The following is a 25,032-nucleotide window of genomic DNA, read 5'->3' on the forward strand; positions in this document are numbered from 1 at the left end:
CCATTTGTTGCCGTTAACAATCTGACGTAGTTTCAGCAATGTGGAGATTATGGAACCCGTGGACGGGTGCCATCTGTCTCTTTGATACGAGAGAGAAGAGATTGGACGGCGCAGAACAGAACCGTCAGAGAAAACATGAGCATGAAAACTCAAAAGAAATGAGAAAAAGGTGAAATAAAATGCCATCCAGTGGTGCATTTAGGGGCTGTTTGGATTGTGACTATCTTTGCCATATATTGCCATATGATTTTTGCCACACTTGCCACACTTGCCTTAGTTGAGTTGCTCAAATTGTTAGCCACACTTTGGCTTGCCTAAAAAAATCTTGCCACACTTTTTGTGTCTATGACATGTGGGGTTCACTACTCATAAAAAAAATCCTTGCCTTAGGTGTGGCTAGAACCAAACACCTACCTAACTTGGTCAAACTTGTCTAAGGTTAGGTGTGGCTGGGAACCAAACAGCCCCTTAGTTTCGACAGTCTATACAAATACATAACAAAAAAGTCTATATGACTACCTAACAAACAAGTTTACATGTAACTTTGCATCTTAGACAGTAATATTGCACCAATTTCAGTTGTTACACCATGCAAACAAAAAGCAGACCTCTAACTCCATAAAAGAAGCATGATTAGTTGTCTTCCAAACTTTTTGCTATCAAAACTAGCACCGAAGACTTCAGAAAAAGAAAATCAAAAGAGAGAGTGCCAGTGTTGCTTAGTGAGGTGCGACCTCACTGAACTTTATCAATTGGCAGGCATATGGTGTTACACAAAATACAAAATTCCCCATTTCTTGTATCAAAATGGTTAAGGGAAGCATAATCTTGGAATAATCTATCAGAACTGACAGCAGGTAGGCCACGAAAAAAAAGCTCAAGCAGAGACACTTGGTCAGCTGCAATTATAGGTTGGCATTCAAGACGGTGGCAGCCAAGTCCCTGGTTTAAAACTGGCACCAGTACCTGTTGGCTCAGAAGACCTGAAACAAAATGAACATGGATTCAAATCAACGGAGTCAAATGAAATAATAGCAGTTTGTAACCTTTTCTTTTAGTTCACAGATTAGCTACAGATGTTGTATAAAGGGGCGTGCTTTCTATACTTCTCCAATATCCAAAAGTTGGGGACAGTTTGCACTTTGCACTTAGAAACCCAGAAGATATTGCCAGATTCACTATGAAATATAAGCATATTAATGAATTCTCGTTCTCAATACGCCAGGATGCCGCACTCCATTTCAATCCTAAAAGGTTAAAACTAGATAGATCAACTTCATTTTACATACAATTGAACAATACTCATAGGCCATCAATTGCAGAACTGAATGAATTATGGAAGGCAGGTATAATACAACAAAAGGCAGGCATTGCTCTCTGAAGAAACAACACAGTAGCGTATGCTAGACAGTGATTGGCATTATAGACGAAAATGGCTAGTGAACAAATACCATCTCAACACAAATTACAACATTTAGAGAAAAACTTCTGCATCGGAACACACCTGTCATTATCTGTTCTGGCATCTTCTACATCAGTCACATCATTGGGCTTAGACACCTTCTCAGGTTCTAAACAGAATGACAGAAATGTTAAGGCACATATTTGAGCTACACTACGTCACAATCATAACAGATACTACCTCTGTACCAAAGTATAAGACATTTTTGCAGTTCAACTTTTGGTATGGAGGTAGTAGCAAATAAGACCATGTTACCTTTCTTTTTATCTTCAGATGTACCAGGGAACTGCTGTGTAAAACTTCTCAGATTTGGAGAATCCGTTTTCCCTATATTTGGAAGAACATCAATAGCAAACAATCAAAAGGAAAGAAAATGCAATATGATAATACTTATTTTATTTCTTGCAAACTCTTTGGGCAAAGCCAATGATTCAAGTATAACAATTTAGTAGTTGCATACAAGAAGGAACTCCAAAGGGATATACAACCGCTGATAGAAAATAATGGAACCTACGGAGTGACATGAAAAACATACCAATTGTCTTGACTGGTCGGACACCAGACCTTCTTTCCTCTTCTTCTTTCTTTTTAAGAACTTGATTGGACATAGATTAAATGTATCAGTGAAGCAAATCCATGAAATGACACACATGTAGAACTATATACTACTCCCTCTGTCCCATAATATAAGAGCGTTTTTCACACTACACTAGTATGAAAAACGCTCTTATATTATGGGACGGAGGGAGTAATATATAAGGGGACCTTGATGAGAAAAAACTTATGAATAAGATCTTCTATTGCAGTGCAACTAGAATGAAAGCTTCAAAGTGGACAGAAGGCATCTGGGACAATGGTAGGTAAGCATACATTTGTAAACAGATTTTAGAAATACAAACAGGAAGTCAGATTACACACCGGCTAGTCATTGCTCCAAAATGTTTTTTATGTGACTGGGTGAATCTACAGATATGTTTCAAACCTGGAATCAGTGTTCAAGAAAGCGTTTTTAAGCGACGCTTAAGCGCTGAGCGATGGCAAACCGCTTCGCTTTTGCCCTAAGCGGTAGATTAAGCGTTTTTTTTCTTAAATTTAGCCAGAATTTGGCTGTTTTTGAACTACTTTTGCTTGTCTGCTTGCGCAATAATGGCAATATGTCATTTATCTTATTATTAGGCTCTGTTCGGGAACTATTTCCTTTATATTCTGGCAGAATTCTGCCACATGATCTCTATTAGGTTATGACTATTTGAACTGAACTGCATTTTAGTTGTTATTTTGCTTGCTATGTGAACCTGATGTGTATATGCTATGATGTGAACTGTATTTTAGATGCTATTTCAATTACCCATGTGCCGTGTTTCCTATTTTCCTGTGTATATTATTCAAAATCTGTCAAATTCTAGCCAATTTCAAAAAACGCTTAAGCGTCCATTGCTCTAAGTTGTGGCCTTCCGCTTCGCTTACGCTTTCCGCTTTTTTGAACATTGCCTGGAATGACATGCATGTAACTGACAGCATGTAAACAGAGCAAGAAAGAGAAAATGGGGACAAGGAAGACGCCATCAGGATCGGGGGCCATAAATGTGTGCTTGGGTTGGAGACCTGGAGTGAGTCTTTCAAGCAAGGTATTGAAGATGAACTGGTTGTATGCTGTGGTAGGAGTGTTGGTGAGATGAATAACGGAGAACTTATGAAATAAAACTGAAAGGTTCTATCTCCAATCTCCATCTTCGTTTCTGTTATTTTTCCCTGATCCCCGATTTCTACATGTGTTCGCAATATCTTGTACTTGAGGAGGAAGCATGGGCAGAGCTACATGTGTGTTTGGGTGTACAAATGCACACCCATTATTTTTGCAAAAATGTTGACTACCCACGTATAATACACATATATGCACCAAATAAATTGAGAACTCTAGTAAATTTGTTATTGTTAAGGAAATACATGGCTCGCTCCCATTGCCTACTGGCTCGCTCCGCCAGTGGGAGGAAGTCTATGCCAATACCAAGGACATAACAAAATGAAGCTGGCCTAAACTAAAGTTTGTTCATAAGCATAATAAACTAATTTTCAAGTGCATATTATTCCTGTTTGCAGTCAATGTAACATTGAAGAAACTGAAATGTCTATCGGTATTCCAACTAACTGGTGGGCTGCTTGTGGCGATAATTTTTTCAAGTGATTTTGCTTCATACCCCATTCCCTCCAGTTTTAATAGGCTCTTGGCCCCAGAAATAGATGTGAATGACATTACGAATATACAAATTGGGAATTGGGAAGGAGACGACTATCTGGCATGGAACTACATATCAGTTCGTATTTTCTCTGTCAAATCCGCATACAAAGCCAGGAGATTTAATGATTTTATTGTTCAATGGGACAGGAAGGGTGGATCTTCATCATCTTCTTCCGATGCTCACAAGGCATGGCGTGTTGCCCTACGGAGTGTGGCTGTCGGAGCTGAATTGGCTAGGAGGAATATCAAGCTCAATGTTAGATGCCCCTTCCAATGCTTTCCACCGAGGTGGTGTTGACAAATGACATGCCCTACTGCTACAGAGAGGAATCCTAATTCGTTGGAGCTGGAGCATCTGTGCAACAAGAAGTGGCCACAACTCTCGGGAAAGAGCAGAGAAGGCCGAGACCTGGCGAGCTGGATGCTATCCCTATTTCAGGTTTTATCAAAGGATGACCTCTCTTTATACATTAGAATATTATATGATTTGTGGCAGGAGAGGAATGCTGCCTCAAGAGGTGAACCTGTGCAAAATCCGAAGAAAGTGGCCAAAAGAGTTTGTTCCCTTGCTGGTGAATGGAATCAGTTTAAATCGGTACCAGCTTCCTCAAGTGTATGTGCTATTGAGAGATGGTTTCCTCCGCCTCACGGCTGGGTGAAGGTAAATGTGGACGGAGGGCTTAATATTGGTGGTGGAGCTGGCAGAGCAGGAGTAATTATCAGGAGGATTGACGGCTCCTTTGTTGCAGGGAAAAGCTCCGGGCCCCCTTATGTGTGTGATCCAGCGCTTGCAGAGCTGTTGGCGGCGAAAGGAGTCATGTTGCGACTCAACTAGATAAGATAGTGCCGGCGATGGACGAAACGGTGTGAAAACTGAAGAACGCTGCTATCGTAGAGATGTTACCTGATTGAAGAGCTAAAAGTCAGGTGTTTTTCCTTTTCTGAATTCCGGGTTGTATGGTGTCGTAGAGAGGCTAATGGTTGTACCCATGTGTTAGCAAAACTTGGTTGTTATTTGAATGGCTCGGGTGTGTGGTATGGGGTTCCTCCGCTGTTTCTAGAGCCATTGCTGTGTAAATACATGTAAGAAATAATAGACCAGCTGTTGTAAAAAAAGAAATATTACACAGTTCCCATTTAGCAGTCACAAATAAAAGGTTTATCATCAAAGAGGATAACAAACATCTCTGACCATGAGCATCATTCTCCCATTTTACTATCTAGTGAAAGTAACGGGAATTACCGAATTAGCATAAAACGCACACAGTAACAACCATAAGGCAGACTACAACAACAATGCTAATGCATTCCAACGAGTGCAACCCCAAAAAACAATAGGCATTACTCATGAGCGGCATAAGCAAATTACTTCTGCATAGCATTTCAGAGTCATCAAACATCTTTGATTCACTCTAACACACACATTTGATGTGCCTTTTTGTAGCATATCTCAATGATGACATAAGATTAACGAACAATGATGCAAAACGTAAAAACACAAGTCATAGACATGTGAGAACAACATGTTTGGGAGCTATCGCTTTAACTTAAACAGTAACATTATCAACGAGCAATACACATAATGTGGAGCGAGTGAAGCTTAAGAACAATAGCAAAAGAGAGGTTAGAAGTTGGAATCAGCAGATACATACGTTCAACATTTTGCTTCACGCGTTCACGCCTCGCCTCCAGTTCAGCTAATTCCTGTCTCAGTGTAGCAATACATCACATCAGTATCTGATGCAATGAACACGCTGCTTCCCTTACTAAGTAAGCAAGGAGAAGTAAACAATCAATGTGAAGTTTTCAGAGAACCATGTGAGTGGCACGGTCTCACTCCTTACCTCTGGTGTTGGAGCCTTCTTCCTTTGTCCATTCAACCAGCAAATCCACTCAACTACAAGCATGACGCAACTATCAGATGCTGTCTACCCACTGACAAATCCGACTATATTGGCTCAGAATGAAGGCCATAAACCATACATGCCTGCAAAAAACATTTGTTGGTACCAGCCAAATTGGAGAACTAGAGATTCTCACAGGCCTAACAAGCGATAGGAGGCGTAACCTGGAACAGTGGTCGGGTCCCGGTCGCCCTTGAACTCAATCCACCGCTTCTCTTTCACTGTGTAATGCATCACGAAGCAGAAACACGGACACATCAGGATCACTTTCATAGAGGAGACCGCAGGTTCTTGTCGCAAGGGAGAAGAGAACGCATCGACAACAGGAAGGAGTGTAGGGGGAGAGACGGACGCGGGGACACGTACTGGCGCCGTCGACCTCCTCGACGCGGGAGAAGTAGTGGTTGCCGGCCCTGTCGACGCCCACCTGCGTCCGCGACCGGAACATCCCCAGCATCCGCTCCATCAACCGCTTCGACATCGCTCCGGCGCCCCCTCTTCCGGCCGCCTTCGTCCGTTCGCCGCTCGCCCGACCGGTTACCGCGACGCCGCCTTATGGACCCCTCCTCCGCTGGCCGCCGGCTGCTCAGACGCGCCGCCTCCTGCTGCAAAAAGAGGGTTGGGGGATTTGGGGATCGGGAGAAGAGGCGCGCGTAAGGGCACGTAGGCAGCATAGCAGGCGCGCAGCAGCGCGAGGTCTAGAGAATGGGGAGATTGGTCCGTGGACGTCGAGATGCGACTTACCCGCGCTTCGACCTGCAGCGCCGCCGCCGGAGTTGGGGTCGCCGAGGGGAGTCGATGTTGCTGGGCGGCTGGGAGAAGAGCACGCCAGGCAGTTTGGGTCCGGGACTCCGGGTCCAACCAGAGCAGAGGGCACAACGACCGACAGGGGTGGGCCGGGTGAACCAAAGTTCGGCTCAACCAAAGTAGTAAAACCAAGTTTGTATCTCAAAATACTAGCAAAATGCCCCGTGCGTTGCAATGGAAGAAAAATCATAATCTTCGATGGCCATAGCCACATGTTGCTGCGTCACCGATATACACCACTCTCATTTTCGTGAAATCATGAACAATTTTTAAAAATCATGATTTTTTTAAACTCCTGAACATATCTGAAATCGTGAACATTTTTCAAATTCATGAGCCTTTTTTACAAATTTTTAACATTTTCTAAAATCATGAACATTTCTTGAATGCATGAACATTTAATACTGTGTGCAAAGATTTTTTTTCAAAACTGTGAACATTTTAAAAACATTTTTCTTGAATAGGTGAACATTTCTAAAATTTACGAACATTTTTTAGAAAATTGTTGGAACAATTTTTTAAATCCACGAACATTTCTTTATTTAAAAAATATTTTTTGAAATGCATGATCATTTTCTAAATCATGAACATTTTACGAATCAATAAACTATTTTGTACTTCCTCCATCCCAAAATAAGTGACTCGACTTTGTACAGAGGGAGAAAGTGACGAACATTTTTTGAATTTTAGGATATTTTTAAATTCATGATCTTTTTTTGAATTGACAGAAATTTTGTTCAATTTCATTAACATTTTTAATGCATAACTTTTTAAAAATGTTGAACATTTTTTTATTCCTGAGCATTTTTTTTTAAAATTGCACATATTTTTTGAATATACGAACATTTTAAAAAATCATGAAAATTTTCTGAATCCAGAAACATTTATGAATTATTAAACATTTTATTTCATAATTCTTATTTTTCTAATTTTTGAGACTATTTTGAAGTCCCAAATTATTTAAAGTAGAAAAAAAGAAGACAGAAAAGTAAAAAAAAGCGGAATTTGAAAAACAGGCCTCCCAGCCATGGGTCGGCCCAAATAGGCGAGTTGTGTCTTCTCCCAGCGCGCAAAGCGTAATATAGAAGGTTCCTCTGTACGGGCCGGCCCAGACGGGATTTCCCTGTGTGAAACGTTTTCTTATCACTTATAGATGGCATCGGTGGGCAATATTTTGCAACTCTGGGGACAATTTCAGTGACATACCGCCAGAAGCAATAGCGCCCTTTATTATTACCTAGAGATAAAACAAACAAGTGCCCATTTGGATCATTCAGAATTTTATAGTTCTTATACAAAGACAATATCAATCAGTTAAGAAATGGTATTTTGATTCAATCTTTTCCGATTATTAAATGCATTCACCTAACCTGAATTTCATACAAAAAAACTAGCAAGAACTCAAAACCACGTTTTTTTAACTTTATAAGTTGTCTAACCGCCTTTATCTCTCATACTAAAATTTGTTGACTTTTTGCGTTGTTGATGAACTTGTGGAATTTTCCCACCATAATAAGGCATAGAGAGTGTCAAACGCTCCTAGACATCAAACCAAGGGTTGATTCTCTTTTAGGGGATTTGGTGAATCCCTGCCCTTTACCATATCCCCAACTTTCTTCTCTTGTCCCGAGTCTTCTCCCATCCATAATCCTTTTTCTGTAAAAAAATATTTTTTTGTGCGCGTGGGAGGGGAGCATAGGGGAAGGAAGGAGGAAGATAAGCATGCCAGAGAGAAGGCCTCGATGCTATTGGGGAAGGAGTGTGGCGGTACCAACCGGGCGTCCGCTAGAGGCAATCGGATGGAGGAGGAGGGAAGAGGAAGGGTCTCGTAAGCCTTCATCTTGAGGTGGCGAGCAAAAATCCATGACCCATCGACTTGTGCATTCATTTCCGCGGGGTTTCAATGGGTTCACTTGGGGAAATTAGGGTTGGTCCGATACAATCCTCGTGTACAAAGTAGCGCATCTAGGAATATTACAGATCTTAGGCCCAAGTGGATAAACCCTTAGAAACCTGCTAATAGCCGTCTACCAAACAAGGCCTAGCAAGGGGTTTATAGCATGTTTACATGACATTTTTGCCTATATAGAGAAGATAGACGTTGAAAAAAGAGGGGAGTGAGATCTCATGTCAGCCCTCATTCTATGTGTGCTCCCATGCAAATGTAATAAAAAAATGAAGAAAGAGAAAGAGAGTGAGTCGGAAAAAGTATGAGTCTAATCCAAAATCCAAATCAGCTCTTGGGAGCGTATGCTTGTGCACACCCAAAATATTTTTGGCAAATGTCTAAAAATTTTGAAAAATAATTAGATGTGTTCACTGTCAGACCCAAATGCTGACTGTAGCCTTTTAGGGAAAAGGCTTAGCATTTTGACCTGTGAAAAAAAAAAAAAACAAGTCAAATGCCAAATATTACCTTCAGATGTTACACTTAATTTTGTCACTGAGGAAGCATTGCTATCCTGTTTCGCATGAAAATTTTCAAACACGCTTGTTACATTAACAATAACATGCACAAAAAATAATCATAATACTATAAAATTATCTACTCTTTGTTTTAAATTTACTGTTCATCTAAGAGCATATGCACCCTAGAGTCAAAACGACACTCCCGAGTCTAATAGTCTACCTTACTTATATGACATGGCAACTGCAATAGCCGTCATCTAGCCGAGTGTGGCTTTATGGTGCACGGGCACCATGGTGCTCGTTTTTTTGAAAAAGAATATATTTAAAAGTAAAAAAAAATCATTTTCTTGTGGAGACTTGTATGTGTTCACTACGGACCTATGAAATTATTTTTTGAAACAAAATATAATTTGCAGGCTGTAAAAAAAATCCGGCCAAACACAAACACAAAGCGTCCCATTTGAAAATACATATTTGTATTTTTTGTACGCTGAAAATAAAATGATATGAAAATGTGCACGTACGTATTATACATGTGCGTGTGTGTGTTTACAAAAAAATTCAACATTTTTTACATTGTAGAAATTGATTTTCTTGAAACGGGCACCATGGTGTCCATGCACCATTTGCATTTTCCGTCATCCAGCCATGCTATTAGTCATACTCGTATATCTGTGTTTGTTTTTATTTCAATATTTCTTCTTAATGGGTTAAAAAATTGGTGTCAATAAATGGATAAAACAAAAAAATTGTAAAAATACGTTCACGACATACATATAAATATTCATATGTATGAAATAAGTGTTGCTCACAAAAAATGTTCATGTGTACAACAACAGTTATATCAAATATAAAAGGTTCATGTATTATTAAGAAAATATTTATAGCTGTTAAAAAAATCTGTTCGTGCATGTGAGGACGTATGTTTTTTTTCTTTTTGAGAATGAGGACGTATGTTCATGTATTGCCGAAAAATGACTCAAAGTATAAAACAAAAACAAAAATCAATGACAAATAAAAAGAGAAAGGAAAAATAAAAGAAGAAATGAATAGAAAAAGAAAACCCATGAACACTTGAGAAGGACTGGCCCAGGACGCACTCACCCCGTGCGTTTGTTTACTCCGTCCCAAAATAAATATCTTAAGCTAGTATAAACTTGAGACACTTATTTTAGGACAGAGAAAGTATAAACTCGCGCACCAGGTGAGGAATAGGGTTTGCCGGCTGTCGCACTAACAGGTTGAATTTGGGCAGTTATGAAAGGGCGTTGTACATTCTTTAAACAGCGAAACCTCTCTGAATCACGAGTTTAGAGCTGATCAGAGACGACCTGCAAAACCTCAGGTTCAAATATATATTGTCGATGTCGTTCATGATCACCTTTTCAGTTCTTCCCTTTGCTCTTGGCCTTCGGCCTTGGTTTTCTTTTGCAGCGAGCAGTTGCTCTCTGAGCCTGTAGCCCTTTCTTCTTCTGAAGTGCAACTGCGGTACCATCTCGTTTCCCCTCAAATCAATTAGTTGCTCCACGCAAACAACATGTGATCGGCACAAGACAGCCGTGGAACACGGCAGCCGCCACAACAAATATTCTGCTAATGTATCTCACTGAGGCCGAAAAGCGAACTCGTGATAAAAATCAAACCCAATACGTGCAAACAGAGTGCATGCTATCTAAGCTGAACGGCTCCTCTATTTTTCTGTTGTTCTGGTGGACATGCCTCCTCTGCTCCAAGTGGCAATGCATGATCTGCTTTACACCGCTATAACTATTCTGCAGCTTGTAACATCATTAGCTTCTCAACGATTATGCTCGGAGACTGAAATGGTGCAATTTGCAATATGTTAGCTCCTCATGAGTGAAGTGCATGGTAGGTCCCTAAACTATTTCAAGGTATCATGTAGGTCCTTAAACTATAAAAATCGGCATTTAGGTTGTCGAAGTGCAGTAAATGTGTCGTTCAGGTCAAAAAATTGTCTAACCCCGCCTAACCGGCCAGCGGCATCGTTGACCCATGACACATTGGACAGGGGGCCCCAGCTGGCGTAATTGACCCATGACATATCGGACAGGGGGGCCCAGCTAGCATCGTTGACCCATGACACATCGGACAGGGGCCCCAGCTGGCATCGTTGACCCATGACACATCTGATAGGGGGCCATGCAAGGTAATGGCCAGTGACAAAAATATGCAAATAAATTCTAGTTAAAATGATAAATGCACTTCGCTCCAAGTAAATTCAAATTCATGGTTTCATAAATTATTGCAAGTATTTTTTCCAAATTCATTGTTCATGAACTCTTTTTCAAATTCATCTTTCGTGAGCATTTTTTAAACTCGCAAACATTTTTTCCATATTTGCACACAATATTTGTGGTTTACGAACATATTTTCAAATTTATCATTCGTGAATACTTTTCAGAAATGGTGAACATTTATTCCATATTCTTGACCATTTTTGTTGTTCCTAAACATATTTTCAAATCTATTGTTCATGAACATATTTTCTTTTCTTATAAAATTTATTGTTCGCAAACATTTTTAAAAGTCACATACATTTTTTCCAAATTCATCGTTCCTGAACTTTCTTTCAAATTCATCATTTGTGATTTTTTTAAAGTCATGGACATTTTTTCCATATTCGCAAACAATATTTGTGGTTTGCGAACATATTTTCCAATTTATCGTTCATGAATACTTTTTTTAAAGTTGCGAACATTTATTCCATATTCGCGAACCTTTTTTGTTGTTTGAGAGCATACAAATTTATAGTTCATGAACATATTTTCCCTTCTTTTCAAATTTATCATTCGCAAACATTTTTCAAAGTGGCGTCCATTTTTTCCAAATTCATTGTTCGTGATTTTTTTTTCATATTCATAGTTTGCGAACGTTTTTTGAAAGTCCGGAACATTTTTTACATATTCATGAATTTTTTTAAACCATGAATTTGAATTTATTTGCATATTTCCAATCTGTAAGGTAAGGATCGGATTTGCCAAGTCCGGCTTGTATATACTCCTACCGCCGGTAACCTGTATGCCCAAATCCATTCCGGGTACGGGCAATCTAAAACAAGATGGGTAATTCCGGTTCGGGTTTAGATAACCACCTAGCGGACTCGGCTTCGCGCCTGTCTTCGATTTCCACCACCCGGCCTAGCTCGGCTTCGCGCCTTCGCCCCCTGTTAGCAGCATCTCCAACAGCCTTATCAAACTAGCGCCGCGCCGTGCCGCGTCGTAAAATTGCCTATTTTAGCGCGCGCGCAACCGGTATAGTGGCTTCAGTGGGCGCGTAAAAATCGCGCGCGTGGCATATGTAGTTCAGCGTGCGGGCCGAAACTGCATCACGCACCGCTTATTTGCTGCGCCCGCTCCCGCGCGTTGTATTCTCGCGTACTCGCTCGCAACTCACCCCCCTCTTCAGCCGCGTGAGAGGGCCGGCTAAATTTTGGGATCAAAAAAATGCTTTGATACATCATGCACGCTTGTGTGATCATGCATAACATGATCATCGAGAATGAGCATGGTCAAGATGTAGACTACTCTCAGTATGAGCTCTTGGGACATCCCGTGCGAGTGCGACGGAGGGCTAAAAGGGTGGCCCGTTTTGTTGCCTCCTATCATGCATGCCATTCGACGTCCTGCAGCGCATGATGATCTTCAGAAGGATCTCATTGAGGAGTGGTGGGCATGGAATGGACGACAAAGAGCATCATGATTTGTGCGTTCGATATTGTATTGTTGAACTATTTGTTGTATCGTTGAACTGTTTGTTGTATTGAATGATAAACTGTTTGTTTGAGTTGTAATAACGAAATTGAACTATTTATTTTGATTTATTTCGTTTGTATTTGATCTTTTTGCTTCTGTTTTGAAATGCATATGTTGTTTGTGCAAGAGTCGCGTGCTGCATTTTTGTGCGTTGCTGGAGCTGTGCGCGCTACATTTTACCGTGGCTGCTGGAGTCAGCGCTGCACACCGCGTCAAATTAGACGATGGATGCGCGACAAAGTAGTTTTTAGCACGCGACGCGTTTGGCGACTGTTGAAGATGCTCTTACAAAGCTAGCAGGAGTCTCAAAAAGATCTTGCCGCCCGTCGAGTCGCCACTCGCCGGCCGATCGACTGCGAGTTAGTAGCAGCCAAGCACGCACGCACGCAGAGTTTTAGTTCCGTTCCAAGCTCCCCGCGAGCCCATCGATGCCGACGCGGATGGCGAGCTTCAATCTCTTCCGGCTGCGGCCATTGGCGGAGCTCTTGCCGGAGGTGGAGAGCCCCACGGAAGCCGTTCCCTTCCGGCGGAAGGCGGCGTACACGGCCCGGTCGCTCCTCGTCGTCCTGGCGGGCACCCAGCTCCCGCTGTACGGGATCGACACCAGCACGGCCGCGCACGACCCCCTGGTTCCACACGGCCTACGCGGCCAACTGAGGAACCGTCATGGCCTTCGGCGTGTTCCCGCTCCTCGTGTCCGAGGCGGCCTCTCACCTCCTCCTGGGGTTAAGGGTCGTTAACCCCATCCCTGAAAATCGCCTTCTCCTGTAAGTATCCTGACCAAATTCTCCCCAGCTTAGATGGATGCATCCTACTGATTCTGAACTTTTCACATGTGCTGCAGGAACGGGCTGCAGAAGGTGCCGGCGGTACTGATCTCCGCTGCCGTGCCAGTCGGCCACGTGCTATCCGCGAGGCACTGGAGCGCGGGGGCCTCGATCCTCATCTGGCTTCAGGTTTTCGTTGGAAGCGCCATCGTCATTTATCTTGACGAGGCCCTCAGAAAGGGCTACGGCCTCCTTTCTGGCATTCCATTGTGCACCGCCGCCAATGTTTGGTAAGAATACATACTTACTCTGATATTTTGTTTCTACACACACTTCTATGTTACTCTACTGGTTTTGTTGGATTCATAATTAATGATTGCATATGTTGATATGCATGTGTACGTTCAGTGCAACTCTTCTCTGGAGGGCCTTCAGGGATGGCAAACATGGAGACGTTGCGGCGACGTTTGGCTTCTTTCTGCTTGTCTGCAGGTTACAAGGTTTGCATGTTGCGTTGCCACTGACAAGGCCACGGCGATCGCCAGACGATGAGGCTGCTGCTAGGTTTCAGGCCAACTACAGCATTGACATATCCTACCTCTCATATGCTCCCATCCTCTTCCAAGCCATGCTCCTTTCATGCACCTATGTATTCTCAGAGGTGAGTACCTTGCTTGCATGATTCGTACTTTTATCAATGTACGTAGTCATCATGTACTCTGGCCGGATGAGTAAAATTCTCGTCTTGGGTTAATGTTTGTTGCAGCAATTATACATGAAATTTGGCGGGGACAAGCTGGTCAATCTGCTCGGCAAGTGGGAACGATCTAAAAGTTTTGGAGGGTTTGTCCCAGTAAGCGGGATCGCCTGCTACCTAACCACACCACCAACGTGAGTACCCATATACTACCTCTGTATCAAAATGTAAGACGTTTTCATAGTTAAATTTGAACTGCAAAAACGTCTTGTATTTTGGTACGGAGGGAGTAGAATTATTGCCTACTCCTTAATATGTCTCTGAACTATTGATCGTGATTGAGATCTAACTGTTTCTCTATATATGTCCATGAAATGCAGCTTGGCTGATGTAGCAAGAGACCCGGTACACACATGCCTCTATGCCGCCTTGCTGCTGGGCGGCTGCGCTTATGTGTGGACGGCCTGGTTCGTGCTGCGCCGGTACTCAAAGAGATATGTGGCCCGGCTGGTTGGGGACGGAGTGAGCGTGACGCCTGCGCAGGCGGACTCGATTTCCGTCAGCCGGTGGAACGGCCGTGTCGCCATGGTGGCCTTCGCCGTTGGACTCTGTGTCGGCGCTCTGACCCCCCTGGCGGGCTTCATGCGCGTCACCGGTTCCGGCACCGGAATCATGCTCGCCGTCACCGGCGTATACTCTTCCTGCTTCCACGCCAGAGCTTCTTCTGGGACCGGCGCGGTTGGACTCTGACTGACGGATTCCCGGCGTAGATTAGTTGTACTAGAAGTCTGACTGTCGGCGAGAGAACATATAGTACTAACGAGTTGCTACCGTGTATGCATTGCTAATTCGCCACATCAATGGCTGATTGGATTCTGAGGTTGGTGCAGTTGTACTTTGATTGATCAGCGAGACAAGCATGTATATGTGCTACTACTAGCCCTGCGAGTGTGTTGTTTTTGTACTTACGGATGGCGCACGGCTAATGTGTTTAGGACATTTCTAACCGATCCCTTATAACCGGCTAGAGGAGTAAAATTTTCGTTTTACTCCTCTAACCGGCACCTAGCCGATCCCTTATCCGTCGTAAGGGAGTAAAATTTTACTCCTCTCCCCAATTTTCTTCCTAAATTGAGTAAAAGTCGTGCCGCTCCCTCGTGTCGCCCCTGCACTTGCACTTTCGCCGGCGTGACTCCCGGCGACCCCCCGCCAGCCCCGCCGCTACCTCATTGCCTCGCCTACCCTCCGCCGCCCTTCTGCCCGACGTCCAGCCCTTTTGGCCCCCGTCCCTGTCGCCGGAATCAGGTGAACCGCCGTCGCCATTTTTGTTGATTCGCCAGATTGCTTCATTTCTTCCTTTTTCTGCTGGTCGCCGCATCTCGCGTTGGCTGCACACCGCTGTAGGTCATTCCCTCTCGTCGCCGCCGACCTGTTTGGTCAGAATGACACTGGCCTGCCGGTGCACCACCACCGCATCACAAGTGTTCGACGAATTGGCTAGGTGAGTTTTTTTTTATCGTTTCTTTGTGAACTGAGCCCTTTGGATTGAACCAAGCCGTTTGAATTGTAGATGAAGATGTTGAGGGAGATGGTTTTGGAGGACTCGTCGTCGCCCGAAGAGGAAGAAGAAGACGATGACTTTGACATTGTTTTAGGCATGATTTTCAATGATGATGTTCGGCGGCCGAGGAGAGGATCAAAGTTTGGCCGCATACATATCAATCGTGATAGAGCGGAGGGTCATGCGAAGATCATGAGAGATTACTTTGCCATAAAACCAACCTATCCGGAGAAGTACTTTCACCAGCACTTTCGGATGCATACAAGTCTTCCTCTCACCATTGCAAAAGCCGTTGAGAGATATGATGATTAGTTCAAGTTTCGAAGAAAATGCATGTGGAGAGACGTTCGAGTCTTGGCATATGGGTGTTCGGCCGATGCAATCGATGACCATGTCTACATTGGTGAAGACACAATCTTGGAGTCTATTCGAAGATTCACTAAAGCAGTGATCGCTGTCTTTGGACTAGAGTACTTGAGAGCACCAACTGAGGAAGACACCCAGAAGCTGATGACTAAGAGTGAAGCAAGAGGATGACCAAGGATGCTTGGATCACTTGACTGTATGCATTGGACATGGAAAATTGTCCTATAGGCTGGAAAAGTCAGTATAAAGGCCACTGCAACGATCCAACGATCATTTTTAAGGCAGATGCTATGGATCTTTGGATATGTCATTCATTTTTTGGTTTGCCTGCCTCTCACAACGACTTGAATGTGTTGTCGAGATCACCTCTGTTTTATAGGCTTATTAAAGGTGAAGCTCCTACCTGTGACTACTCGGTCAACAGGCACGACTATTGATGGGTTACTACCTTGCGATGGCACCATGGGCCACCTTGGTCAAAATAATTTCACGTATAAAAGGTAACAAAAACATTCACTTTGCCCAATGTCAAGAAGCTGCTAGGAAAGATGTTGGGAGAACCTTGGGTGTGCTTCAGAAGCGCTTTGCGTTTATGGCCCTGTCGAGTACTGGAATTCCAAGGTTCTATGGCGGATCATGACTTGTTGCATCATATTGCATAACAGATCATTGAAGACGAGAGAGATATGCCCGAAAACTTTCAGTACATCACCAACGGTACTCCGGTTCAGCCAGAATATGATACGAATAGAACCCTGACATTCCTGGAGGAGCATCGCAAGATCGAGAACCGTCAAGTTCATTCTCAGCTCCTACAAGATCTAGTTGAGCATCACTTGCAGCGTCTTAACGAGTCCTAATTGTTCTATCACATGCTACTTTGCTACATTTGAACCATTCGACGTGTTTAAATTTGAATAATTCGGATGGTAAACTTTGAATTCGGGTTGTAAACTATATTGGTGATTTGCATGAACATTCAATTTTATGTTTAATTTCTATATGTGTGCTACTATGTAGTTGCAATTTATACTAGAATTGCAAAGTTTAGAAAAACAAAATTTTACTCCGTTAAATATAAGGAATCGGTTAAGTTCAGTCAAAACTTAGTGGAGTATATATACTCACTTTTACTTCACCAGATACTTCACTATTTTTAGGGGAACAGTTAGAAATACCCTTAGTGCCTGTTTGCAGTGGCCGAACGTGAACGAAATTCAATAAAAGGCACGTGTACATATTTGCATCATAAAAGTAAGGGTGGCTTCAAATTTGAGCAAAATTGCCCTAGCTTAGCTGAACAATCAGACAAGCAATCTAAACCAAGAGTCCTTCAATCAGAGTCCAATTGTGTCAATCCCAGAAGAAGCTCCGTCCAAGCAGGAAGAGTATATGCCGGTGACGGCCAGCATAATTCCAGTGCCGGAGCCGCTGACGCCCATGAAGCCCGCAAGGAGGGTCAGCGCGCCGACACAGAGTCCGACGACGAAGGCTACCATGGCGACACGGCCCTTACACCGGCTGAGCCGAATCGAGCCGGCCCGCGCAGGCGTCACGGTCACTCTTTCCCCGACCAACCGGGACACGTACCTCCTTCAGTATCGGCACAGTCCAAACCAGGCCGTCGATATGAGGGCGCATCCCATGAGCAGTAAGGCGGCGTAGAGGCACGCGTGCACCGGGTCTCTTGCTGCATCAGCCAACCTTCATTTCATGGACACAGAGAAACAGTTAGATCTCAATCATAATACATCATACTCTCTTCATCCCATAATATAAGAGTGTTTTAAGGAGATCAGAGACACAAATATTTCTATGTATGTATGTACTCACGTTGGTGGCGTAGTTAGGTAGTAGGCGACCCCGCTTACTGGAATAAACCCTGCAAAACGTTTGGATCGCTCCCACTTGCCGAGCAGATTGACGATTTTGTTTCCGCAAAATACCGTAAATAATTGCTGCACCAAATATTGACCTAAAACATCCATAAATTTTACTCATCCGGCCACAACCACAAGGCAGTGACATACTACGGGACTAATAGACTGATAAAAATGTGAATCGTGCAAGATACTCACCTCTGAGAATGTATATGTGCATGCAACAAGCGTGGCTTGGAAGATGATGGGGGCATAGGCGAGGTAGGATATGCTGATGCTGTAGTTGGACTGAAACCTAGCAGCAGGCGCATCATCTGTCAGTGGCAACGCGACATGCAAGCCTTGCAATCCGCACACAAGCAGAAAGAAGGCAAACGTCGCCGCGAGGTTTCCATGTGCGCCGTCTCTGAAGGCTCTCCAAAAAAGAGTTGCGCTGAAAAACGTACATATACACACGCAATAATTAGTTACAAATCCAACAAAAATAGCTATATGAAAAGGGTGTGGATAGGTCTCAGTCGACTGGGACTTAACCAAGTCTCAGTCAAGTGATATAGTATATAAGAAGAAAAAAGAAAAACTGAAAAGAATTTTTTATACAAATCTCCATGCAAGATCAAACAAATATAGCATCGACTTAGATATAACGAAGTTTTAGTCGACTGAGACTTAGCAAAATTGATATGATCGCCGAGTTTGAGTCCGGCCGTATTGATTCTTACCAAACATTGGCGGCGATGAATAACGGGATGCCGGAAAGGAGGCCATAGCCCTTTCTAAGAGCGTCGTCGAGATAAATGAGAACGACGCTTCCAATGGAGATCTGCAGCGCGACGAGGATCGCGCCCCCGGCGCCCAAGTAGGTCGCGGATAGCACGTCGCGGACCGGGATCGCGGTGGAGAACAACACCCCGAGCGCCTTCTTCAGCCCTCCGGTCCTGCAGTCCACGTAAAAAGCTTAGAACAAGCATGCAATATCCATATAGTTAAGCAGGCAGAGTATGTAGTGTGCTCACATGAGAAGGCGGTTTTCAGGGAGGGGATTAATGGCTCCTGACACCAGGAGGAGGTGGGTGCTCAACTCAGACATGAGGAGGGGGTAGACGCCGAGGGACATGGCGGTTCCGCGGTTGGCCGCGTAGGCCGTGTGGACCCAGTAGAGCGGGTCGTCGGCAGCCCCGGCCCGGCTGTTGTCGATCCCATAGAGCGGGAGCTGGCTGCCCGCCAGGAGGACGAGGAGTGAGCCGGCGGTGTAGGCCGCCTTCCGCCGGAAAGGAACGGCCTCCGCGGGGCCCTCGACCTCCGGCAAAAGCTCTGGCAACGGCCGCAGCCGGAAGAGATTGAAACCCGCCATCCACGCGCGGTTGAGCAGGAGGAGCTTGGAGCGGAATTGACGCTCGTGCGGTCGTGGCTGCTAACTCGCAATCGATCAGCCGGTATCAACTTTGAAAGGGGAGGCAGGCGGTGTTGGAAATATGCCCTAGAGGCAATAATAAAAAGGATTATTATTATATTTCCTTGTTCATGATAATTGTCTTTTATTCATGCTATAATTGTGTTATCCGGAAATCGTAATACATGTGTGAATACATAGACACCAACATGTCCCTAGTAAGCCTCTAGTTGACTAGTTCGTTGATCAACAGATAGTCATGGTTTCCTGACTATGGACATTGGATATCATTGATAACGAGATCACATCATTAGGAGAATGATGTGATGGACAAGACCCAATCCTAAACATAGCACAAGATCGTATAGTTCGTTTGCTAGAGTTTTTCCAATGTCAAGTATCTTTTCCTTAGACCATGAGATCGTGTAACTCCCGGATACCGTAGGACTGCTTTGGGTGTACCAAACATCACAACGTAACTGGGTGGCTATAAAGGTATACTACGGGTATCTCCGAAAGTGTCTGTTGAGTTGACACGGATCAAGACTGGGATTTGTCATTCCGTATGTCGGAGAGGTATCTCTGGGCCCACTCGGTAATGCATCATCATAATGAGCTCAAAGTGACCAAGTGTCTGGTCATGGGATCATGCATTACGGTACGAGTAAAGTGACTTGCCGGTAACGAGATTGAACGAGGTATTGGGATACCGACGATCGAATCTCGGGCAAGTAACGTACCGATTGACAAAGGGAATTGTATACGGGATTGCGTGAATCCTCGACATCGTGGTTCATCTGATGATATCATCAAGGAGCATGTGGGAGCCAACATGGGTATCCATATCCCGCTGTTGGTTATTGACCGGAGAGCCATCTCGGTCATGTCTACATGTCTCCCGAACCCGTAGGGTCTACACACTTAAGGTTCAGTGACGCTAGGGTTGTAGAGATATGTATATGCAGTAACCCGAAAGTTGTTCGGAGTCCCGGATGAGATCCCGGATGTCACGAGGAGTTCCGGAATGGTCCGGAGGTAAAGAATTATATATAGGAAGTGCTATTTCGGCTATTGGGACAAGTTTCGGGGTCACCGGTATTGTACCGGGACCACCGGAAGGGTCCCGGGGGTCCACCGGGTGGGGCCACCTATCCCAGAGGGCCCCATGGGCTGAAGTGGGAGGGGAACCAGCCCCTAGTGGGCTGGTGCGCCCCCCTTGGGCCTTCCCCCTGCGCCTAGGGTTGGGAACCCTAGGGTGGAGGGCGCCCCACTTGCCTTGGGGGGCACTCCACCCCCCTTGGCCGCCGCCCCCTTGGGAGATTGGATCTCCAGGGCCGGCGCCCCCCCTTGGGGACCCTATATATAGAGGGGGGGAGGGAGGGCAGCCGCACTCCATGCCCCTGGCGCCTCCCTCTCCCCTCCAAGACCTCCTCCTTCTCCGTAGAGAACGGCGAAGCCCTGCTGCGGTGACTGCTGCATCCAACACCACCCCGTCGTGCTGCTGGATCTTCATCAACCTCTCCTTCCCCCTTGCTGGATCAAGAAGGAGGAGACGTCACGCTGACCGTACGTGTGTTGAACGCGGAGGTGCCGTCCGTTCGGCGCTAGGATCTCCGGTGATTTGGATCACGTCGAGTACGACTTCCTCATCCCCGTTCTTTGAACGCTTCCGCGCGTGATCTACAAAGGTATGTAGATGCAATACGATCACTCGTTGCTAGATGTACTCATAGATGGATCTTGGTGAAACCGTAGAAATTTTTTTGTTTTCTGCAACATTCACCAACAGTGGCATCATGAGCTAGGTCTATGCATAGTTCTCTTTGCACGAGTAGAACACAATTTGTTGTGGGCGTAGATGTTGTCAACTTTCTTGCCGCTACTAGTTTTATTTTGCTTCAGTGGTATTGTGGGATGAAGCGGCCCGGACCGACCTTACACATACGCTTACGTGAGACTGGTTCCACCGACTGACATGCACTAGTTGCATAAGGTGGCTAGCGGGTGTCTGTCTCTCCCAGTTTAGTTGGAGCGGATTCGATGAAAAGGGTCCTTATGAAGGGTAAATAGAAGTTGACAAATCACGTTGTGTCTTTTACGTAGGTAAGAAAACGTTCTTGCTAGAACCCTATTGCAGCCACGTAAAACTTGCAACAACAATTAGAGGACGTCTAACTTGTTTTTGCAGCAAGTGCTTTGTGATGTGATATGGCCAAAGTTGTGATGAATGATGAATGATATATATGTGATGTATGAGATCATGTTCTTGTAATAGGAATCACGACTTGCATGTCGATGAGTATGACAACCGGCAGGAGCCATAGGAGTTGTCTTTATTTTTTGTATGACCTGCGTGTCATTGAGAAACGCCATGTAAATTACTTTACTTTATTGCTAAACGTGTTAGCCATAGTAGTAGAAGTAATAGTTGGTGAGCAACTTCATGGAGACACGATGATGGAGATCATGATGATGGAGATCATGGTGTCATGCCGGTGACAAGATGATCATGGAGCCCCAAGATGGAGATCAAAGAAGCTATGTGATATTGGCCATATCATGTCACTATTATTATTTGATTGCATGTGATGTTTATCATGTTTTCGCATCTTGTTTACTTAGAACGACGGTAGTAAATAAGATGATCCCTCATAATAATTTCAAGAAAGTGTTTCCCCTAACTGTGCACCGTTGCGACAGTTCATTGTTTCGAAGCACCACGTGATGATCGGGTGTGATAGATTCCAACGTTCACATACAACGGGTGTAAGACAGATTTACACATGCAAACACTTAGGTTGACTTGACGAGCCTAGCATGTACAGACATGACCTCGGAACACAAAAGACCGAAAGGTCGAGCATGAGTCGTATAGAAGATACGATCAACATGAAGATGTTCACCGATGTTGACTAGTCTGTCTCACGTGATGATCAGACACGGCCTAGTTAACTCGGATCATGTTATACTTAGATGACTGGAGGGATGTCTATCTGAGTGGGAGTTCATTATATAATTTGATTAGATGAATTTAATTATCATGAACTTAGTCTAAAATCTTTACAATATGTCTTGTAGATCAAATGGCCCACGTTGTCCTCAACTTCAACGCGTTCCTAGAGAAAACCAAGCTGAAAGACGATGGCAGCAATTATACGACTGGGTCCGGAACCTGAGGATCATCCTCATAGCTGCCAAGAAAGATTATGTCCTAGAAGCACCGCTAGGTGACGCACCCGTCCCACAGAACCAAGACGTTATGAACGCTTGACAGACATGTGCTGATGACTACTCCCTCGTTCAGTGCGGCATGCTTTACAGCTTAGAAACGGGGCTCCAAAAGCGTTTTGAGAGACACGGAGCATATGAGATGTTCGAAGAGCTGAAAATGGTTTTTCAAGCTCATGCCTGGGTCAAGAGATATGAAGTCTCCGACAAGTTCTTCAGCTGTAAATTGGAGGAAAATAGTTCTGTCAGTGAGCACATACTCACTATGTCTGGATTACATAACCGCTTAACTCAGCTGGGAGTTAATCTCCCGGATGACGCGGTCATTGACAGAATCCTTCAGTCGCTTCCACCGAGCTACAAGAGCTTTGTGATGAACTTCAATATGCAGGGGATGGAAAAGACCATTCCTGAGGTATTTTCAATGCTGAAATCAGCAGAGGTAGAAGTCAAAAAGGAACATCAAGTGTTGATGGTCAATAAAACCACCAAGTTCAGGAAAGGCAAGGGTAAAAAGAACTTCAAGAAGGACGGCAAGGGAGTTGCCGCGCCCGGTAAGCAAGCTGCCGGGAAGAAGCCAAAGAATGGACCCAAGCCCGAGACTGAGTGCTTTTATTGCAAGGGAAGTGGTCACTGGAAGCTGAACTGCCCCAAATACTTAGCGGACAAGAAGGCCGGCAACACAAAAGGTATATGTGATATACATGTAATTGATGTGTACCTTACCAGTATTCGTAGTAGCTCCTGGGTATTTGATACCGGTGCGGTTGCTCACATTTGTAACTCAAAGCAGAAGCTGCGGAATAAACGGAGACTGGCGAAGAACGAGGTGACGATGCGCGTCGGGAATGGTTCCAAGGTCGATGTGATTGCCGTCGGCACGCTACCTCTACATTTACCCACGGGATTAGTTTTAAACCTCAATAATTGTTATTTAGTACCAGCTTTGAGCATGAACATTGTATCAGGATCTCGTTTAATTCGAGATGGCTACTCATTTAAATCCGAGAATAATGGTTGTTCTATTTATATGAGAGATATGTTTTATGGTCATGCTCCTATGGTGAATGGTTTATTCTTAATGAATCTCGAGCGTAATGCTACACATATTCATAGTGTGAATACCAAAAGATGTAAGGTTGATAATGATAGTCCCACATACTTGTGGCACTGCCGCCTTGGTCACATAGGTGTCAAACGCATGAAGAAGCTCCATGCAGATGAACTTTTAGAGTCTCTTGATTACGAATCATTTGACACGTGTGAACCATGCCTCATGGGTAAAATGACCAAGACTCCGTTCTCAGGAACAATGGAGCGAGCAACCAACTTATTGGAAATCATACATACTGATGTGTGCGGTCCAATGAGTGTTGAGGCTCGCGGTGGCTATCGTTATGTTCTCACCCTCACTGATGACTTGAGTAGATATGGGTATGTCTACTTAATGAAACACAAGTCTGAGACCTTTGAAAGGTTCAAGGAATTTCAGAGTGAGGTTGAGAATCAACGAGACATGAAAATCAAGTTCCTGCGATCAGATCGTGGAGGAGAATACTTGAGTCATGAATTTGGCACACACTTAAGAAAATGTGGAATAGTTTCACAACTCACGCCGCCTGGAACACCTCAGCGTAATGGTGTGTCCGAACATCGTAATCGCACTCTATTAGATATGGTGCAATCTACGATGTCTCTTACCGATTTACCGTTGTCATTTTGGGGCTATGCTTTAGAGACTGCCGCATTCACTTTAAATAGGGCTCCGTCGAAATCCGTTGAGACGACACCGTATGAATTATGGTTTGGGAAGAAGCCTAAGATGTCGTTTCTAAAAGTTTGGGGATGCGATGCTTATGTCAAGAAACTTCAACCTGAAAAGCTCGAACCCAAGTCGGAAAAATGCGTCTTCATAGGATACCCTAAAGAAACTATTGGGCATACCTTCTACCTCAGATCCGAAGGCAAGATCTTTGTTGCCAAGAATGGATCCTTTCTAGAGAAAGAGTTAATCTCGAAAGAAGTAAGTGGGAGGAAAGTAGAGCTTGATGAAGTACTGCCTCTTGAAGCAGAGAGTAGCACAGCTCAGGAAAATGTTCCTGTGGTGCCTGCACCAATTAGAGAGGAAGTTAATGATGATGATCAAGATATTTCTGATCAAGCTCCTACCGAACTTCGAAGGTCCACAAGGACACGTTCCGCACCAGAGTGGTACGGCAACCCTGTCTTGGAAATCATGTTGTTAGACAACGGTGAACCTTCGAACTATGAAGAAGCGATGGCGGGCCCGGATTCCGACAAATGGCTGGAAGCCATGAAATACGAGATAGGATCCATGTATGAAAACGAAGTATGGACTTTGACTGACTTGCCCGATGATCGGTGAGCCATAGAAAATAAATGGATCTTTAAGAAGAAGACAGACGCGGATGGTAATGTGACCATCTATAAAGCTAGGCTTGTCGCTAAGGGTTATCGACAAGTTCAAGGGGTTGACTACGATGAGACATTCTCTCCCGTGGCAAAGCTGAAGTCCGTCCGAATCA

General features: G+C 44.3%; 1 protein-coding gene and 2 pseudogenes across 2 annotated transcripts; 1 reads left to right on the top strand and 2 right to left on the bottom strand.

The window, feature by feature from the left end:
• Nucleotides 1-531: 531 nt before the first annotated feature.
• Nucleotides 532-6,491, bottom strand: LOC125509895 (NADH dehydrogenase [ubiquinone] 1 alpha subcomplex assembly factor 2). Of its 2 annotated transcripts, none has more exons than XM_048674922.1 (9): nt 6,350-6,491; nt 5,972-6,210; nt 5,770-5,826; nt 5,546-5,598; nt 5,354-5,405; nt 1,998-2,057; nt 1,718-1,789; nt 1,505-1,571; nt 532-983 (listed from the first exon to the last, which is right to left on the bottom strand). In XM_048674922.1, the coding sequence occupies exons 2-9, from the start codon at nt 6,084-6,086 to the stop codon at nt 920-922; spliced, it is 540 nt and encodes a 179-aa protein (XP_048530879.1). In that variant the 5' UTR covers nt 6,087-6,210; nt 6,350-6,491; the 3' UTR covers nt 532-919. The 2 variants fall into 2 exon arrangements, with proteins under 2 accessions (XP_048530879.1, XP_048530880.1); XM_048674923.1 differs by having other exon boundaries at nt 5,972-6,207; nt 6,350-6,488.
• Nucleotides 6,492-13,034: 6,543 nt separating this feature from the next.
• Nucleotides 13,035-14,808, top strand: LOC125507157 (annotated as a pseudogene).
• A 2,514-nt stretch (nt 14,809-17,322) lies between these two features.
• LOC125507158 lies at nt 17,323-19,219 on the bottom strand (annotated as a pseudogene).
• Nucleotides 19,220-25,032: the final 5,813 nt, after the last annotated feature.

The sequence above is a fragment of the Triticum urartu genome, chromosome 5, assembly GCF_003073215.2.
Source record: "Triticum urartu cultivar G1812 chromosome 5, Tu2.1, whole genome shotgun sequence".
Classification (NCBI taxonomy): Eukaryota; Viridiplantae; Streptophyta; class Magnoliopsida; order Poales; family Poaceae; genus Triticum; species Triticum urartu.

Excerpts from the sequence above, each read along its gene's own strand:
- LOC125509895 (XM_048674922.1), bottom strand. The coding sequence starts at position 6,086 with ATGTCGAAGCGGTTGATGGAGCGGATGCTGGGGATGTTCCGGTCGCGG. Across the intron at positions 1,572-1,717 it reads ATCTGAAGATAAAAAGAAAG|AACCTGAGAAGGTGTCTAAG; the intron begins GTAACATGGTCT and ends CATTCTGTTTAG. Across the intron at positions 984-1,504 it reads GCCAGAACAGATAATGACAG|GTCTTCTGAGCCAACAGGTA; the intron begins GTGTGTTCCGAT and ends ATTTTGTTTCAG.